Here is a 20,840-nt window from a genome sequence, read left to right as displayed (position 1 = left end):
TGTGTTATGTGGGGTTTTTTGGAGTTTATCATCATGGTGACTAACGGGCCAGATTTACAAGGTTATAAGATGCATTATGTGAATGCTCAAATAAAAGTTTTTAATTAATCTAATAATGATGCATCACAGTCATGAGAATTTCAAGTAAACTTCTGTTTTTTATAACTGCATTAAAGATAGATAGATTTTTATTTAAATGGTCAAAATAAAGTACATCAACATGCTGCCAATCTGGGCAGCACACCATGAGGAGAAGACCATCATCACCACTTAGTTTAATGAGATTTATGAAGATCTGAACAGAAATCCCTCTCTCTAGACACTATAATTGTTGACATCTCTGCACCTCTTGAGGTAGATATACCGGTAGACACGATTAACCGATAGAGATTTTGGACTATCATCTTTATCGCGCTTACATGTGATGTTGCTGTGCTGCGCGGTCACGAAAGCTTATCGTTTGCATGCGTCTTTAAAGGGATAGTTCACCCAAAAATGAAAATTAGCCCATAATTTAATTACCCTCAAGTCATCTTAGGTGTATATGACATTCTTCTTTCAGACGAATAAAATCGGAGTTATATTACAAAAGTCCGGCCTAATCCAAGCATTAGAATTTGATTCATAGTTGCTCAGTTTTTGAAGTCCATAAAAAGTGCATCTGTCCATCAAATAGTGTGCTCCACGCGGCTCCGGTGTGTTAATAAAGGCCTTCTGAAGCAAATCGACGCGTTTGTGTAAGAAAAATATTCATATTTAAAACTTTATCACGTAAACTTTCGGCAGACCGCCTTCCGTGGAAAAGTGTTGAATGTTGAAAGTGAAACTCAAGATGCGTACGTGACGTCATGACAAGCGGACCTGGTCGTGTTAGTCGTTCGATTGGCAGGGGAACTTTCAACAATTTTTCCATATATTGAACAGGGAAGGCGGTCGGCCGAAAGTTTACTTGATAACGTTTTAAATATGGATATTTTTCTTACACAAACGCATCAATTCGCTTCAGAAGGCCTTTATTAAAACCCCAGAGCCGCGTTGAGCATGTTATTTGATGGACAGATGCACTTTTTATGGACTTCAAAAACAGAGCAACTATGAATCCAATTCTAATGCTTGTATTAGATTGGACTTTTGTAATATAAATATAAGAATGTCATATACACCTAGGATGACTAGAGGGTGAGTAAATTATGTGATCATTTTCATTTTTGGGTGAATGAAATTTTCATTTTCATTCATTTGGCTGTGTAGTCCATTTAATCTCATCAAGGTGTGTACTTTATTTTAGTCATTTTGAAACAGTGAAAATGTGACATCATATATCCAATTCATGGTTAAAAGGACAGAACAGACACTGTGCATTATGAAATGTAAATGTACTCTTTCTGTCTGAGCCTTGGGCAATCTTGTGTAATTGACTTAACCCAGTGTGGAGAAGTAGTTGCCACCTCCTTCAACACAGCCTCATAACTCTTCCACACTCCACCTAGATTACTTGTCCTGTGATTCTTCATCCTTGAACCACAACCACAACCACAGGTAAGCATGTTGTTTTCCATTTATAATCAGATCTTGCATATTCTTTGTTGGGCTGCATATATTAGGCTAATCAAAATATCACTACATTAAACATTTGTCAAGGCATCACAGTCAGTTGCTTACTCCATACAACTTCTTACATCCTTCTGTGTTTATTTAATTACAGTTATTTTTTTATTATTTCGTTTAATGCGGTCTGTGCACATTAAATAAAGCTATGGAAGGAACTCATATCAGCCTAAATCTGTAAAATAGTTTGACCAAAACTCATAGACCACACTGTTTTTTTGTTTACTGCAGTTCATTAGGACACAATGACTTGTAAGGCACAGCTACTGACTGTTTTCACTAAGATGTATACGTATATGCATATGTAGAATCCACATCCGACGTTGGCATGCCCGCCATCTTGGAACGGTCAGCGTTCCATCATTCACAGTAAGAATCAGTGATGCCACAACATTGCACAGCTTCTGGTTGTGAAACTGCCAAGATTTTAATTTGATAACCTTTCTCAGGTGAAAATGTGTTGGTTTGTGTTTTTATATGCATTTACTCAGCATTGCAGGTTTTTATAACTTTTTAATGTTGTGTTAGCTGACACCTTTGTCTTTTATTGTGTTAGTTTAGCAAAATAATCTGCTGATGTCTATTGCAGATATAGATATTCATACATGCGCCTAGCTATGGTTGCAGACACACAGTCAACTTGCTCTTGAGTGTTCATGGAACTGTGTTTTGACCGTTCCAATATGGCAGACAGCCCATAGAAACAGCCACTAATGATGCGTCTATGTTTCTATATCTATGGTTGGAACATAGTATTTATATTTATATTATTTTTTTTTTTAAAAAGGTACTAAAAAAGTCACATTTCCTTTTTTCCCTAGGTTTGGGGTATTGTCATATCTTTGTTCAGCAAAACAGATACTAATTATCAGCAGAGGATGATAAAGAGCAATTGAAAGTCAATTTGAGGACTGTTATCCACCCTTTTCCAAATCCAAACGGAGGTACAATGATATTACATGATTATACTCACTCCTCAACCATCGAACATCTAAAAGGAAATTTAAAAGTGTACAAGCATAACAAATTACTACAACAGACCATGAATAACCTTCAAGCTCAATTATTTCAACACAGCAATATCATAGATGTGTTAAATATCTTTGTAATAATAATAATTTGTTACATTTATATATCGCTTTTTTTGGGTACTGAAAGCGCTTTACATATAGAAGGGGGGAAATCTCCTCAACCACCACCAATGTGTAGCATCCACTTGGATGATGCGACGGCAGCCATATTGCGCCAGAACGCCCACCACACACCAGCTGACTGGTGGAAAGGAGACAGAATGATGAAGCCAATCAGTATATGGGGATGATTAGGAGGCCATGATGGACAGAGGGCAATGGGCAAATTTGGCCAGGATGCCGGGGTTACACCCCTACTCTTTTATCGAAGGACATCCTGAGATTTTTAATGACCACAGAGAGTCAGGACCTCGGTTTAACGTCTCATCCGAAGGACGGTGTTTGTAACAGTATAGTGTCCCCATCACTATACTGGGGTGTTAGGACCCACACAGACCACCTGAGCGCCCTCTGCTGGCCTCACTAACACCTCTACCAGCAGCTACCTAGTTTTCCCAGCCAGGAGGTCTCCCATCCAGGTACTTACCAGGCTCAGCCCTGCTTAGCTTCAGTGGGAATCCAGTCTTGGACTATGGGGTGATATGGCTGCTGGTCTTGTAGTAATATGATGAAAATTAAATAATGAAAATTTTTCGTTAACTGGAACATTGAGTGATAAAATTTTTGATTTCTGTCATTTTGACAGATAATAAATATTGTATTTACCTGCTTTAAAACATTCCAGTAAACACTGCTAATAGGGATTAAAAGTGAAAATGGGAGACAATCACATTTTAAAGCCTCCATGCGAAAACAAACCTGGAAAGAGACGTCCCAGACAGCACAGGTACGTCTCTAAGATGTCTGCTATAAAGAGAGCTTAATCTGGAAAACATCAGATAAACATCTTAGAAAAAACTGTTTTACATACACTCTAAATCATAAACAACTCATAAACATTTTCTAAATGTCTATTTAACGTCTGACAGGAAACATCTTAGAGACATTGTAGATGTAAATGTAGACATCAAACAGACGTCTCTGTGATGTACGTGTGCTATCAAGGGTGAGGATTTGGGCAGAAAAAACAAGAGATTAGTGATTAGTGACTCTTGAACTTTTTTCATACTGTTACAGTGGAATACAAAGGGGGAAAAAAAACAGAAAATGATCAAGAGGAAAAGAATGCAGTGACTCTTGCTTATCTTGTTATACCACCATGTCACATTAAAATACTGTTTTTACGTTATTCTCCTGAAGTCTGAAAATAGAACATGAAGGAAATTTTATAGCTCATTCAGTCAAACTGGCAGATATGGATTATTTGTGGCGCAACCTTATGATCTGAAATTATGTTTAAGTCTTTTTGGGTGAAACTTCCCCAAACCTCCCATAATCTAAAAGGCAGTATTGGCTCATTGGAAAAAGGTGGATAATCAAGTGCAAAAAACATGACTTAGGTCAAGATATTAAAAATGGCAGGGAACTGTTTATGGGCTGTCAATGGTTAAATCTTAAATTACACACTATACATTCCATATTGTAAGGAATGTTTTTGGCATTATTTGCATGACAAATTTAAAAGAATATGTTGGGGTGAAATGACCCACACTTGTTCTTGTCAGATTGACGGATTGAGTACTTTTTTTGTTGTGTGTCTTAAGTTTGCTGTGCTATTTCCCATCCGATCTTTACTAAGGACACAATTTCAAGCCTTTGTTCATCAGTTTCTTCTATATTACTCAAAGGGAAGCCATGGGAAACGCACAGAGTGGAGGGATTCCCAGAGAGATCCTGGATGACCTCAAGCTGACCACCAGGTTCTCTGAAGCGGAGATTACCCAGTGGTATGAGAACTTCCAGAAGCAGTGTCCTTCAGGTCGCATCACACCACAACAGTTTGAGGAGATCTACGGCAAATTCTTCCCCGACAGCGATGCCAAGACCTATGCCCAACACGTCTTTCGGTCCTTTGACACGAATGATGATGGAACATTAGACTTTCAGGAGTACATTGTTGCTCTTCACATGACCTCTTCAGGCAAGTGCACCTCGAAGCTGGAGTGGGCCTTCTCTCTGTTTGATGTGGACAAGAATGGTTACATCACAAAACCTGAAGTGATTGAACTCAGCCAGGTAAGAAATTGAATAGATTTCACACAAAAGAACAGCTGCTGAAGGAGCGTTGTTCTCCATAAAATAGCATGTACTATGAATGTTTTTTTCTTTCTTTTCTGATTTTTGATATGCTTTGTTAGCTTGAAGTTGGTCCATTCTGTACCACTAGCATTACCCAAACAGGTTTCCCCCTGAACACTCCCTCCATCTGTCATTGGTCAGAAAAACAGATAGTCCCGCCCCCAGACTTACTGTATGCACAGGTTTAGTCTTAAGTCTGCAATTAAGAAATAGAGCAAAAATGAATGCCAGACTATTAATTAAATGAAGAGTAATGGCATTTTATGTAGAGCATTCTTAGTTTTTTGGAACTTTTTTTACCAGGAACTTTTTTTCCCCCTGACCTGTTGCTGTCTGCATTTCCATCGCATTTGCTTAATAAAGACTGAACCTTGTCGTCGGCCCATCGGTCGTATTTTTTCAACTCCATTGTTTATTCGAATAGCAAACAGCTCTTACTGTACACAAAGCAACAGACTTTTAAAAATTGTGGTTGAAATAAAATGCTGCATGGAGTCAACCAATCAGCATGTTCAGCACCCAAGTCCCGCCCCCGAAAGTTTTAAACTTTGAAAAAGTACCACCTCATAAGCAGGGACTTTCTGAGGGGGGAATTTTTACCCGGAAATTCATTTAAACCCTGGTCCCTGCTGTCGAAACACACAGAGTACCACCTCAAAGTCCCTAGTTCCTGGGGAAAGTTCCTGCGGTGGAAACGCAGCTTCAGACAGTAAAGTTGCAATCACAATTACTATTGCTCTGTGAAATTTTGCGGGCAAAATCAAGCCATTTCTAAATCCATGTGATCGGTAGTTTTCGATATTGGCCGAAAAAAGTTCCTCAACCAGATTTCGCTCATGTTCAAGTTGGCCACCCAAATTTGCCACTTTTAGCAACAGAAAGTTGCTTGATTTGAAAGGGTGAACTGTGTGAACTGTGATTCATATATTGCTACACTATTGGCAATGAACAATTGACCTTTATGCCTGCAAAATATCACCAGTGTGGTTGGTGGGGCTGGTAAGTTTGCTTGGTGGGGCGACACCACACCTAAGTCATAAGGGATCACGGCTGATTGAATGTGTCTCAGACAGGTCGTTGTGACAGTGACGATTAAACCATAAAGAGCATTTAACATCAAAGCTGACCTAAGATCAGTGATTAGAAGCATGGAGTGACATCACCCTTAAGTCCGAGCTCTATAAGAACTCATTGCGGTGGGAGGCAGAAGGATTCAGTGGTGGGTACTGTGAGAGAGATAAGCGCCTCAATGTGCAATCAGGATTTAAGACCATGGACACAGGGGGATTCAATGACATGTCAACTCTTAAGCCTCCTTCTCAGAAAAGGCCGATCAATTTCCCAGGGAGTAGTGTAGGGTGTTGGACAGAGATGTTGCTGATGAATCAACAGAATAAATGATATCCCTTATTTATGTTATATCATCTGGAGACAGTCAACTTTAATTCACAAATAAATAGTGTAATATTACATCAATGCAGGGTTTTCTTTTGGATTATGACAACACTGTAAACCCGAATAAGTAGGCAAAACTCAAAAGAATCAAGGTATTCAGGTATTTGAGGATTAGTAAAAAAATTCAAAGTTTAAGTAAGCAGAACTTGCAGAGTTTTATTTTGTAATCATACATTTTAATTGCTCTGAACTTGAAACATTTGAGTAAGGTAATTAACTTAAAAATATCATGTAATCTAAAAAATGTAGTAGTGGAAACTTTAACTAGCTAATTCAATAAATGTCACCTTGCTAATTGGTTACAAAATGCTTTGGTAGCATTAGCATAGCACTTGCTGAACGAGGGCAGCAATATAATACATTTAACATATATCTGTTCTCAAAGCTCATGCTCCAATCATCACCATGATGGTAAACCTACAAAAAAAAAAACAGCTCTTGAAAAAAGGAAATGTGACTTGAAACTACCTTTTTTTTTTTTTTTTTGGGGAAATAATATAAATATAAATAATATGTTCCAACCAGCATTAAACATTAAGCACTATCTTGCACACAAAAAAACATAATATAACATTTAATTTTGGCATTTACTGTCCCTTTTGAGTGTCATGGCAAAGCATGCTGGGAAATAGAAATCCCAGCCCAGTTTCAGTTAAACTTAAGTTAGTCTAAACTCACCCTCTGGTGCTCTACGGTAAAGCCTGCCTGGAAAAGTTTTGAAATGTTAAAAATCACAGCTTCATCGGAATGATATAAAACTTGGTGACTTTTCTTGCATTAGGTATGTAAACACACAAAACAATTGGGGTCATGATTCGAGCATGCTAATTGGTCGTAAAAAAAAAGTAGCGTTCATTGTCTTCGGTCATAAATGACCGACCAGGAAATGAATGGGAAATCGGCAAAAACACAAAATTCACCGAATATTTGCGTGTACAATCTACAAATCGGCCACAATGCTGAAAAAAAGTACACAGCAGTAAAAGGGTGACACTCTAAAACATCAAGAGTGTGAAATTGACACATCCACTCACACACACACACGCACCCTGTGAATGATATGAAGAATGATATGAAACTTGGTGACTTTTCTAGCATTAGGTATGTAAACACACAAAAAAATTGAGAGCATGATTCGAGCATGCTAAGTGGTCGTAAAAAAATACTCCCACTTATGCTCTTCGGTCAAAAATGACACCATAGGAAATGAATGGGAAATCTGCAAAAACACAAATTCACAGAAAAAAAAATCTCTATTTCTAACAAAACAAAAAAAATATCCAAAACTTTATAATAAATAGTCTTTGAGATTTTTTTTTAAATATATATTCAAATCCATCAACAACAACAAAAAAATCATTAAATGTGTTCAAAACAGAACTAGGGAATTCTCAAGCCTCTCCATAGAGACCTCTAGTGATTACACCCATGGTTGCATGATTTCTTAAATAATTCCAAAAGAGGGCGCTAATCTGCCTTCAAAAAAAATATTTTGAAGGCCTTGTCTCTATTTTAACCTGATATACTGCAATAATTAAAAAAAAATGTTTTCAATTGCAAAAATAGACCATAATTATTGCATAAATATAAAAAAATACCATCAAATCATCTCAAAATACAAAATTAAAAAGAAAAAAAATATTATTGAAGAAAAATAAATTGCATTGGTTTTACTGGGGTGGAAGAAAGTTTAATTTTTAGGTGTCCGGTCACTTATGACCGGGAAGACAACCAATGCAACCCCTAAACGAAGAGCACCAGAGGGTTAAAAGAAACAATTTCATATAACTCAAAACAATGAAACAATTCAGATTACTTAAAATGTGTCAGTTTTAAGAACTCAAAAGAAAAAGAAAATTCTAAAATACTCATAAAATGTAATTTGATTTAACTCAGTTGTTTAATTTGAGTGGGCTCTATTCAAACCAATTAATTATTTTGAGCATTAGGGTTTACAGTGGACACTGAACACTCTGCTGACCTGTTGTGAATGCTTTGATGTAACTTGTTTTCTGATGTTTTGGTCTATTAAAAACTTTCCAAATATTTTTACTGAAGCAACATATTGTTTAGTCCTGTGATTTATATAACAACAAACTAAATATGTAACCCGTGCTGGCAAAATGAATCGGAATGTGCACTTGCTAATTACGATCTACAGGCAAAATGTGAAAATTTGAGGTTTTCCCAAAAATGAGTTAATTAATCCCAATGCTCCAAATAGCCATTAAACATTTTAAAGTATCTTTATTTGTATGTTTTCTGAGAGAATTACACTTCCCTTGTCCATGAAAATTGCCAAGTTTGGTGTCGTTTTAAAGTGCAGCATTCCAACTTTGTAAATATATTTATAGCAAATTCTCAATGGCATGAGTCTGAACAAATGAAATGTGATTTTCAAACTCACCACTGTCCAAATGGGGCTCAAGACGTAGAATCTGTGATTCTGAAGTACAGTATCCACAACGGTGCAGTGACTGACAGCAAGCCACACAAACTCCTCAAAACATTACATTCATCCGCGCTAAGGAACCGCCAATGCACAACTCACGTACAAATGATAACTCTGCAAATAACTGCAATTGCAGGTTTCAAACAGAGATGCGACACAGAGGCAAAACTTACAGACTGCAACTTTAAAATAACACAATTTCAACATTTACTTTCCCAATTCAAGCAGGATGGGAAGTGAAAGTCCTGTTTGATTGAGTCCTGCATATGTTGCTTCAGTGAAAAATATTTTTTACTAGACCAAAATTTGATCAGAAAATGAAAAAATAAAGTAAAAAAGTAACCATTTCAAGTAAATTGAACATAAAGCAATCAAATTTGAACCTGATCAGAAACCTAATCCAATGGTGTTGAATTACAATAAATTGTTTAGTGAACAGCATCAGAAAATATATTTTTCGAGTGTATAGGCCTATTTGTGTTGCGTTATGAATTCTGTTTGGAACGACATGTGAGTAAATGACGAAATATTTTTTTTGTCATTTACTCACATGTCGTTCCAAACCAGTATGACTTTCAGAAAGAGAAAGTTCACATTGCATCGCATTCAGTAAAAATGAATGGGGTTTGTCAAGTTCCAAAATGACTAAAGGCCTGCTCACACTACTAGGGTAAATAACTAGTGTCCACACCAACGCAACATAACATCCTGTTTATTGTAAGTGCGTGCTGCAGTTATGTTGTCTGCGGCTTCTGATTCTTATTGGCTGTTAATCATTCACCATCTGGAAAAAATCTTTCTGAAAGTGATTCCAATGACATCATTCCTCTGTGTCCTTATTATAGTCGTGATGTGTTGTGGACTTTTCTATTCTCAAATAATTTGAACGATTATTAAACTTTTTAGTTGTAGTTATAGTTATAGTTTTTCTTGGTGTGAACAGGCCTTACGTACAATATTCTTCCAATAGTTTTGTGTAAACAGACCGAAATTGATATAGTAATTTGCTGAAAATGTTCTCATTTCCTTTTCAGCATATATGTTCAAGATATTGATATTTTTTACGGTTTGAAAAGTTGCAGACTGGTTCATTTAATTGAACGTCTGTTCCGGGTCATGCAGATTTATATTTTGGGTTAGAAGAGCACTCCAGACACGGCTGTCTTCTTTATCTGCCAAAGCTCTTAAGTAAGATTGGCACAACTGGCACCATTTCCTCTATTTGTATTGACCTATTGTTAGGTAACTTCAGTTATATTAGGGTGAGTCAAATCAGGATGCAAACAAATCACCAAACAAGCAAGTTAAGCTCTAAAGGAGGGGTAAGACATATATAGCAGTCAGGCCAAGCAGACAGAGGACTGAGGGAATGCGAGGGGAAATAAATTTAGCACATAGCCTAACAGAATCCATTCAAACTGAGCTAAGCATGGATTACAGAACAAAATAACAGATTAGGAAATACCTCTTTGTGCGTCATAAGATGTTATCCAAAGAATAGGCACATGTATTGGCCAACAACAACCTCTGAACAGAAAAAGTCATAATTATTTGTTAAAAGAATATTACCATTTTACTATTGCTATTTTAAAGGACTACTATTACAGGGTGAAAGGTTGTGATGATTCACAGAACGAGATTTCTAGTCCCCAAACCCCCTACCACCACACAATTTAATCCTAGGGGGAAACCACCAAACCCCCACACTGCCCCGGAAGCATTAACTTTCTCCGGGCTCCGGGTAACCCTAGCTACGGCCCTGACTATACTATTGTATTAAAGTTATACAGTGTTTTATGGGTCTTGACATTTCTCATGTTAAAAAACGACTAAACTTTATTCTAATTTTGTGATTCGTGGCTTCATTAAAGCCAGTAACTTGATTCAGCTCTCTTGGATTTCCCATCAGGCCCTTTTCAAACTGATACCCAAAGAGAAGCAGGCAAATCTTCCCAGTGACGAAAGCACACCAGAGAAGAGAGCAGAGAAACTCTGGGTGATCTTTGACAAAAAGGACAATGGTAAGAAAACTAAAGATGACCCGTTCTTAGTTATTATATATTTATGGAAGCTTGTAAACGCCACGGAATGAGACATAAAAAAAAATCACAACCACCTTTTTTATCTCACAATTCTTTTTTTTTCTTTTACAGTTTACATGTCACGATTTGGACTGTATAACTCACAATTGCGAGTTTTTAATCTTACAATTCTGAGAAAAAAGAGTTTTTTTCAGAACTGTGAGATATAAACTCGGAATGGCAAGGGAAAAAAGTCAGAATTAAGAAAAAAATGCGCATGTGCAGGAAAAAAAGTCCGAATTTATATCTCAATATCACATCACAATTCTGAGAAGAATGCCAGAACTGTGAGATAGAAACTCGCATAGCTTTTTTCACAATTCTTTTTGGAAATTTAGTTTTTAAAGTCCGCCTGTAGTCAATAATTGTATCCCTTAAAAACTCATCTTTGATCACCAAAATGACATATTGAAACGTTTTTAGTATATGCAGACCATGAATATGCAAATTATCCCCGCCTCCACTCACTCACACCAGCTCAGAGATCCACTCGGTCAACTTTTAATAAAGTTACTGTAGTAAACGCTGCACAAAGGTATCACTCTCTACAACGTCGGACACAATAACGGTAATTAATATGATTAGCCTTTTGCTTGACTACATTATCAAACAGCTAATAATGTGTTGCTAATGTTACACAAACCATGAGTCAGACAACTGCCTTCTAAAAATCAGCATCCTTAGAAACGCTTTGATCAACTCAGAAATTCAGAAGAGTAAGGCATATACAGTAGTTCATCATAATATACATCATATACATAGTTCATGCGCTATATTGCTAAATGTACCCGATTTTTCATATAAAAAAGTATAATCTGGCTTCTCGAGACTCCCCTGCTTCACAGCAGTTAATGATATGCTAAATTCCGCCCACACATTGAAGTGATTGGTTACAAGGTCGTTTGAGACGTAAGAAACACCAGCGATTTCAAACCGTGTTTTTGACATAGACTGTAAAAATATGTGGACGTAGTGTCCGTGTCACCGGTTTCTGAAGAGCATTTTTGAAGCCTAAAGTCGGCCGTTGCCATCTTGGTAGTGCGTCACCGTGCCTCACTCCCGGATAACAGAAAATGGGTGACGTGATGACTAACAGACAGCACACAAACGGCTAGTAGTGACAGCAAATTAATATGTCTCGTTGTGTTGTTCTGGTTATGGCATTAATAAAAAAAAAAAGGCTAGTGACAGAAGCGGCAATCCACCTGTCACTCAAGTGGCCACACCCTTAATTATGCAGAACTTTAAGGCTTAATATTATTTAAACGAATGAGTTATAAAAAAAATTCACCCCCCTCACAGTTGCCATGAAGGGCAAAATTAGCTGTATAGACCAAAACCACAATTTGTACCAGGCTGTAAACATGTTTTTTTCTGCTGTAAAGTTGAGCATTTTAACATGGGGCTCAATGAGATTCTGAGATTCTGCAGTCGACGAATTGCAGTTGAAGTCACTTCTGTATTGGCTTCAAGAGAAATTGGGAGAGGTTGCTGCTTGTTTTTTGAGACTGTCTTTGGTTCACTGCAGTTTTATAGAGAAAATACTCAACAATGGTTTTGACTTATGAATTTGCACATGGTTTGTCTGAAAGCATATTAAAAACACCACATAGATATATAAACAACATTAAAAACGTGATTTTCAAACTTTAAGTATTTCATGGCGGAAACGAGCTTCCATAGATATTAGCTTGCAAACAACATTTTCATAGTAAATTCTTTCTCACACATGCAGAGCGGATCGCAGAAGGGGAGTTCATCCAAGCTGTCCAAGAAAGCGACACTGCACTACGGCTCATTCAGTATGACCATAAATGATCCAACATAATCATGATCATGCAAACGGCAGTTTTGTTATCCTTTAATCCATGTGCATTTGTTGTATATTAAATGTTCTCATTAAAAATTCACCATTCTTAATTTGTCACCGTTGTATTCTGCTAGTTTTATTTTCATTAAAGGGGTACTTCACCGCTGGAAAGATGAATGTGTATTTAAATTGGGTCATTTATGTAGTAGAAATGTGAAATTATTTTAGAAGTTGGTGCCGTCTAGACTGAGAAAAGCCAGAAAATGTATTTTTGGCTCATATGGATGAAAGACAACAACTCCCAGAATGCACTTGCTTCGCTGCCTACAAGGCCACTCCCAAGCCACGCCTACTGGTTACATCTCTTGCCCACCGCGGCACCACCCCACCGTTGTGTTCATTTATATAGTAATAAAATAATTTAGTTCAGTTAGAGAACAGACACTACAATTAAAAAACTCAACGTGTCTGCTCAATACAGCGTGAGGCGAACGAGAGTCGGCGCACAGACCAACAGCAGGAGTCAATTTCATTCATCAGAGAGTGAGGAGCTGACAGACCAGATGATCACGGAAGATTTGGTTTCAAAGCGAAATGTAAACGCGCCTATTTAAGTGAGTTTGTCATTGTACTGTTTTGTTGTGTTTTTCATTAAGAATAATGGGCTAATGAACCAACAATTCAAGCAACCTTCCCCCTCAATTGGTGCTGATTCTATACCGAAACTAAAATGAGCACGGCCACCCGGCATTCATTCACGGCCGCATTGTCATTCATTCACGGCCTCACAGTCATGGCCTCACAGCATGATCATACGAATATACTACCGGGTTTCTACTGATACAAAGCTTAATGCTAATTGCTGAAGCAACCCTTTAAGAACTAGATATCTGTTTAAAAAATAGTGCATTCTATTTTAACCGTAATATCTAAGTTAAAGGGGCACTGTGTACATTTTTGCGTCATCTAGCAGTGAGGTTGCGAATTGCAACCGCTCACCCCTCCCTTTCGAAGCACACAGAGAAGCTACGGGGGCCGACACAGGACAAATAAGCCGTTGTCTGAGACAGAGAGTAGCTAGCGGTCTGTAGTGCAGTTTGTCCGTTAAGGGCTACTGTAGAAAATTGACGCCGCAAAATGGCGATTTCACTGCAAGGGGACCCGCGGTGTATGTAGATAGAAATGGCTCATTCTAAGGTAAATATTGCACACTGCACCTTTAAGAGTATATTTGATTTCTGCCATGCATTTGTTGAATTAGTGGTTTGTAAGGCACTTTTAATCACATACCTTATAGAGTAATTATAATAGACTTTTTTAGGTTGTAGGTTCATGTTCAGTTGATGTTTGCTTTTGTATCAAAATGTGATTGAAACCAATGAAGTTGTTAAAGATGTTTGATTATTCCCTCATGTTAAGATATGGCAGGGGTTTTCAAACTGCAGGGGGCCGCAAGAGAGTGACAGGGGGTCCGTGGAAAAGTCTAGAAAAAAACTGTTAAGAAAATAAATAAATTATTATTTTGAAATAAATGAGTAAAGCAATACATTTGATCTAAGTAAATGAATAATGAAATAAATAAAAAAAGTCATTAAAAAAGTTAGTTATTAATCTGCTAAATAAATTAAATTAGATTAAAATAAAATAAATAAAATACAATATAAATATAAATAAAAAATACAAAAATTATAAAAAACTATTTAATAAAAATGTGATTAAAATAAATTAAATAAGCAAAAAATAAATAGTACATATAATAATACATTACTAATATAACAAAATATATAATAATGTAGCTGATTTTATTATTATTATTATTTTATATTAATTTATATTTTTGTGTATAAATTGAGTGTTTATAAAAGACAGGTGCCTTATAAATTTTAGGATGGGGGTCCCTCACACAGGGATGATCATATTTGGGATTATCATTATTAATATCTAAAGATTGAAAACCCCTGAGATATGGTCTCATTGCCTTTTATTTTAATTTCATCCAAACAAGCTTTACATGGTTTATTTTTGCACTAAATATCACATTTTGTTCCTAATATTATTATTGCATTACAGTGGTGTAAAGTTGACATAATCACAAGTATTTTAACATTTTTGGTCAGTCTTTGGCCAGAGTTTTAAACTTTTTAAAAATGACAACAAATCCAAGTGTTTACCATAAATAGGCCTGCTGTAACCTTGAGACAACATTCTCTTAAAACATAAGAAAAAGTATTTCTCCTCTCTTGCCCTTAGTGATTTTGATTTTCTTTTGTACCATTCTTTCTCATTCTCTCCATTTCTCACTTGATCTCGGTCTCTTACTGAGGAGATTATTCACATAATCTTCTGTCCAGCTTTCGAAAGCATCTGTCTAAAGCTGCTGGAATTCCTCTGTTTGTTGTAATCTGTCCATCATTCCATCTTGTTGTATATTCAGGTTATGTGATCTTGTGCTTGGCGCTCTTATTAAAAAAAAACAAAATTTAAGGAAGTGAAGAATGATTACAGAGATTGACATAACCTAGAGAGCCAGATGTCATCCGAATGAGCCTCCCAGACATGATTAAAAACGGAATTCCTGAAGCTAAAACTCTCGATCTGAGAGTGAACACAAATTATTGAAGAAAGATTTGAGCGAAGAGGACATTCATTTTTTTTATTATTAAAAATTTAAATTCAATATTTTACAAAGAGTAAAAGAATGTTTGATCTACATTTTGCAATTGACACAATGGGTCCCACTCTTGTGTGCAACTGTAAGGACTTTTATTGCTTAAATTACAGTCCAAAATTACTCAATGCATCAGAATATTGAGAAAAAAATAAAAGGGAAAGAACCCCCACGTGTGTTTATACGGAATATTTCAATAGCTGCAAAGCATGTAAACGTCTTTTTTCAGAATAAAGGCTTAACCAAAGTATGGATCTTAATTAGAAAATGATATGCATATAAACTTGGTCACTGATGCTGCTATTGATGAAGGACGTCCTGTAGTTTAGACCGTTATTCTGTACAAATGTCCCGTTCAGAGCCAGACCTTATTATGTGCTGTCCATGTCTCCTCAGCACATTTCGTCATTCCCTTCCCTCTCTAAAGCATCTTCCATCTCATCCATTTCTCTCTCGCAGTCTTCGCATCCCTCTCTCCTGCACCCCCCCACCAGTACTAGTCCGTGAGGACTTTTTGCCCCCACCATACCCCCACCAGACTCTTCGTCCCTGGGGGTCCACATAGTGTCGATAAACGCACCCTTCTGGCATTGCTGAACCAGTTGGCTGACAGAGTAGAGGCTTCCACCACCGGTCGTGATGACCTCATCATAGGGTGGCGCGTGGTTGGCGGCACGGGCCTCCTCCAGACGGATCCGGGCACGGTGCTTCATCTCGATCAGAGTTTTGGTGTAAGAGTTCAGGGTGAATACGGCTGCTGCCATGCAACAGCTGAAGGAGATCCACGCCATGCTGTGGAGGAGCAACAATGGAAACTTAAAGGGATAGTTCACCCAAAAAATGAAAATTTGCTGTTAATTTACTCACCCAATCCAAGATCTTTTTTCCTTCAATAGAACAGTAAAGATTTTTTTTTGCTGAACTGTGGTCCTCTGTGATTTATGTAATGGAAGTCAATGGGTGCCAATTCATTCAAAAAACATATGCAAAGTTTGCAGTCAAAACAAAATAAATGTTGTAAATAAATGTCCAGTTTCTTGCATAGACCGATCGTTTCGCTTCTTAAAACATCAATGTATCGCCACACTCTAAAAAATAATCCGGTGGCTTAGTAAATATCACTAGCCTGGATGCCAGCCGAATTTAGCCCCGCCCACAATTTTTTTTGCTCGGGCAATTCGGTCTGGACTCGCTCCATAGAGGAGTAATTATGCCCGAACAGAAACTGTTCGGACCAATGAAATTGTCAGGGTGGGCTTTAGACGATGATGGACAGATGATAAACAGTAACGTAATCATCCACGTCAACGAAGGCTCTTGGGTTGAATTTGCTCTTATCCTAAACGGAGAACTTGTTCGTATATGCATTCACCTTCACTATTTCTCTCAGAAACGATGATCGTGTTGGTAAGTACTCTGTGTATCCTTAAATAATTTTATTACTGGCAAAGATCGTTTACACTCATCTTTTTCTTGTAACGTTACTTAATCCAGCGTGCGTGCAGACAGGGTTTCCAAGTGTTTTTGCAATGTCGCGCACAATTGCTACTCAAAACTATAGCCCAAAACAATAACTTTCCGGGGTGTTCTCCGGAAAAAAATGGCGTTTGGTTGGCAAAATATGTTATTTTGGCAAGGTTGCTTGCTAAAATTCGCATTCCTGGGTTTATATAATCACATAATTGGGGTCGCTTCAACCCGCGGACATGGAGAAAAACACGGACTTGGCAACACAGTGCAGTTGAGTTCTGTTGACATTTGACAACTAACGTTACGCGTCGCTCCGTTGCTCTGATTGGTTGTGGGTCTATCCAATTGAGGTCTTTCCTGGCACGGTTGAAACACGCCCCATAATCAAAGCTCAATGGAGCGGTACCAGACTCAAATTCTGACTAGAATTGAGTATGGCCACGCCAGGCTAAAATATCACAGTAATAATTAACTTTATTAACTTAATAAAATTTCTAAATATCATTTATTTGATATTTTGAGTTGAACATACCAAAATAATTGATTAAAAATCCAACAGTTAATTTTGTCTCAAATTTACAGTTATATTTAAGTTTTTTTCACTAAAAGAATTTAGTGTTCGAATAACCAATTATTTATTTCAAATATACTTAATATATTTATGAAATTTCTATCAAAATATTTGAGAAGGGAGAATTAAATCGATCCGTTTCAAGAACCAAAAATATAACAATTCAAATCAAGATTATTAATATTTAACAAGCACTGAAGAAATTTAGTACGTTTACTCGATTATAACACTGCACCCCTCCCCCGCCCCTTGACGTGATGACGGCTCGACGGTTGATTGAGGCTGCTTTTTGAATTCTCTATCAGTCTCCAGAGAAGTTTCTTCTCCTCAGCGTCGCAGAATTGGAACATTTCTTCTGTGAAATTCAGGTTTGTGTGTGTTTTTTATCTATAAAATCATTACTGAGCTTAAAATCTTTTTATTTAATGCAAAACAACATACAGTGTGACGCAATGTGATTAACGTTAAACGAGTGCTGCATCTGTCTTTGAAGCCCCTGGTGCTTCACTCCTTGCTCAAAACACACAACTTTATTCCTTAAGATAATGAATATAATTAATTTGGATGATAAAATGTTCTTAAAACTGTGCACTGTTTGTTTATTGGCAGGTTATGGAGTCAGGCGCGTTGCAGCATCTTTGAGCTACGAGTGAAATGCAGGACGGCGGTCTGAAGTTCAAAGTCCACCCGCAGAGCGCTAACGTTAGTCCATCTCAGGCTCGAGAAACGGCGCTGATACGGTGGAAATTGGATAACAGACAGGTTGATTACACTTGAATTACTTTTAAATGTTTAATTTTTACTTCAAAAATGTTTGTTACATGAGTTTAAATGTTGTAAATATGTTGTAAAATATTGTATACTATCAAAACTGTAATATGCTGTTTTGCTTTACTCATCGACAATAAAGGCCATTGTCATGTATAAGTGTGGTTGTGTGGAGTATTTTACAAAGGTTTAGAGGAAATTAAAGTTATACTATAAGAGTTAATATTACTCACAAATAAAAACAGTTAATTTTACTCTTAAATATTGTTTTTTAAATGTTTTTCCTCAATTTTTTTCAACTCAATTTTATTTGTAAATGTACCAAATGTAGTTACACAGATCTACTTAATTTGTTTACTTGCATTTGCTCAGCTCATATGGTGTATGTAATTGATTTCTCTGCTTTAAAATTTACTCAATTTTATTAGTGTAAAAATGTTTCACCAAAAAAATTGAGTAAATCATAGTAAACGTTTTTAGAGTGCAGGAGCCGTGGATATGAATTTTGTTTTTGTCTGCATATGTTTGTTTTTTTTATCTGATGTGATGGCACCCATTGACTTCCATTATATGAATCACAGAGCACCACGATTCAGCAAAAACATTTTTTAACTGTTCTACTGAAGAAAAAAATGGACATATCTTGGATGAATCTATTAAATTAGTCAAATAAACAGCACATTTTCATTTTTGGGTGAACTATCCCTTTAAGTGTGAAATTATTCCAAAAATATATTTTTTTAATGATGAACAAAGTTCAAAAGTTGTTTGGTAAGATATTTTATAATTTTGAAACAAGTCTCTTATGCTCAACAAGGCTGCATTTATTTGATCAAATATACAGTAATATTATTACTATAATATTATAATATATATTATATCATAATATTTAAAATAACTGTTCTATTTTAATATATTTTAAAATGTAATGTATTTCTGAATTTTCAGCATCATTATGCCTTTATTCAAATGATCCTTCTGAAATCATTCTAATATGCTGATTTGGTGCTCATGAAACATTATTATTATCCATGTTGAAAACAGTTGTGTTGCTTATTTTTATGGAAACTGTGATGTATTTTGTCAGGATATTTTAATTAATAGAAAGTTGAACAGCAGCAAAGAACAGCATTATTTGAAATATATATATATATCAAGTGCAGCAAGTGAACATTTTGTCCTCAAAGTTGATGAATTAGAAGCAGGAAAAATGGGCAAGCGTAAGGATTTGAGCGCGTTTGATAAGGGCCAAATTGTGATGGCTAGACGACTGGGTCAGAGCATCTCCAAAACTGCAGCTCTTGTGGGGTGTTCCCAGTCTGCAGTGGTCAATATCTATCAAAAGTGGTCTAAGGAAGGAACCGTGGTGAACCGGCGACAGGTTCATGTGCGGCCATGGGAGGTGTTGACTTGCCCACCAAATTCCCCAGATTTCAATTCAATCAAGCATCTGTGGAATGTGCTGAACAAACAAGTCCCAACCTCGCAACTTACAGGACTTAAAGGATCTATTGCTAACATCTTGTTGCCCGATACCACAGCACACCTTCAGGGGTCTAGTGGAGTCCATGCATCAACGGGTCAGGGCTGTCTTGCCAGCAAAAGGGGAACCAACACAATATTAAGTCATAATGTTATGCCTGAGATATTTTCAATTCCATCTCAGACCTTTGAGCCCACTATATATTGCAGCTATTTTATAGAAAGAAAAAAAGAAAAGCACAGAAATAGAGCAGTAGAGAGTAGAAGAATGGTAGAATAAAAACATGGACAAGAGAAAGATGGAGACTTACGCAAACGACCAGCCGTAGTCCCAGGTCTGTGGTCTCCAGTCTTTGGGCCCAATGCTGACGGTCATCTGGAATACTGTTGTATACATCATATGTGCCACCATTCCCATCAGACCTAAAATGTAGAAAAGATATTGTTCTCCCTGTTTGTCTCTGTTGCATACTGAATAATATCCATACACCCCCCCCAAAGCTCTCATAAACTCACCGGACAGCACAGTGCACATGGCAGCATAAGCATTGATCTTGAGCGCATACAATTCCTTATTCAGACACAGGAGCAGCAATTCCACCCACATCAGAAGAAAGCCCAACGCCAAGAGGCTGATGTATGCAAACTCTGATATGACTGAGAGCCACAGAACTCCTACAGGATGTGAAGCAGAAACAGAAATGAGCTATTTCATGTCAATTCTAAGAGTTTTTCTACATGTATAGCTAAAAAATATATCTCACCTTGTGTTTCTCCAGGGGTCAGTTCAATGAAGCTCCGACATTTCTCACCTGTGAAGAATAAGCACAGTCTTTGCCAACCGTTTCTTGATCTATCTATCTATCTATCTATCTATCTATCTATCTATCTATCTATCTATCTATCTATCTATCTATCTATCTATCTATCTATCTATCTATCTATCTATCTATCTATCTATCTATCTATCTATCTATCTATCTATCTATCCATCCATCCATCCATCCATCCATCCATCCATCCATCCATCCATCCATCCATCCATCCATCCATCCATCCATCCATCCATCCATCTATCTATCTATCTATCTATCTATCTATCTATCCATCCATTCATCGTCTGTCTGTCTATCCACCAATCCATCATTGTCTGTCTGTCTGTATCCATCCATCCATCCATCCATCCACATATCCATCCATCCACAT

At 36.9% G+C, this 20,840-nt stretch overlaps 3 protein-coding genes across 5 annotated transcripts in view; 1 reads left to right on the top strand and 2 right to left on the bottom strand.

Moving 5' to 3' along the window:
• Positions 1-20,840, bottom strand: part of LOC307133598 (craniofacial development protein 2-like) — a 1,416,430-nt gene that overhangs the window by 970,121 nt on the left and 425,469 nt on the right. The gene's annotated exons all lie outside the window — the stretch shown is intronic.
• Positions 1,468-14,073, top strand: rcvrn3 (recoverin 3). The gene is made up of 4 exons (XM_079828935.1): positions 1,468-1,539; positions 4,427-4,814; positions 10,694-10,805; positions 12,601-14,073. The coding sequence occupies exons 2-4, from the start codon at positions 4,434-4,436 to the stop codon at positions 12,681-12,683; spliced, it is 576 nt and encodes a 191-aa protein (XP_079685061.1). The 5' UTR covers positions 1,468-1,539; positions 4,427-4,433; the 3' UTR covers positions 12,684-14,073.
• Positions 15,315-20,840, bottom strand: part of LOC307133831 (germ cell-specific gene 1-like protein) — a 15,232-nt gene continuing 9,706 nt past the window's right edge. For 2 of the 3 annotated variants that reach the window (XM_079829132.1, XM_079829130.1), the window contains 4 exons: positions 20,399-20,446; positions 20,151-20,309; positions 19,946-20,057; positions 15,315-16,135 (listed from right to left, as the gene is read on the bottom strand). In XM_079829132.1, coding sequence (XP_079685258.1) covers positions 15,736-16,135; positions 19,946-20,057; positions 20,151-20,309; positions 20,399-20,446 — 719 coding nt within the window. In that variant the 3' untranslated portion in view covers positions 15,315-15,735. The remainder of the gene's footprint in view (positions 16,136-19,945; positions 20,058-20,150; positions 20,310-20,398; positions 20,447-20,840) is intronic. The other variant, XM_079829131.1, reaches the window with a different exon arrangement.

Source organism: Gobio gobio (genome assembly GCF_949357685.1).
Source record: "Gobio gobio genome assembly, chromosome: 11".
In the NCBI taxonomy this organism is placed as follows: domain Eukaryota; kingdom Metazoa; phylum Chordata; class Actinopteri; order Cypriniformes; family Gobionidae; genus Gobio; species Gobio gobio.
This window is presented reverse-complemented; position numbering and strand designations above follow the sequence as displayed.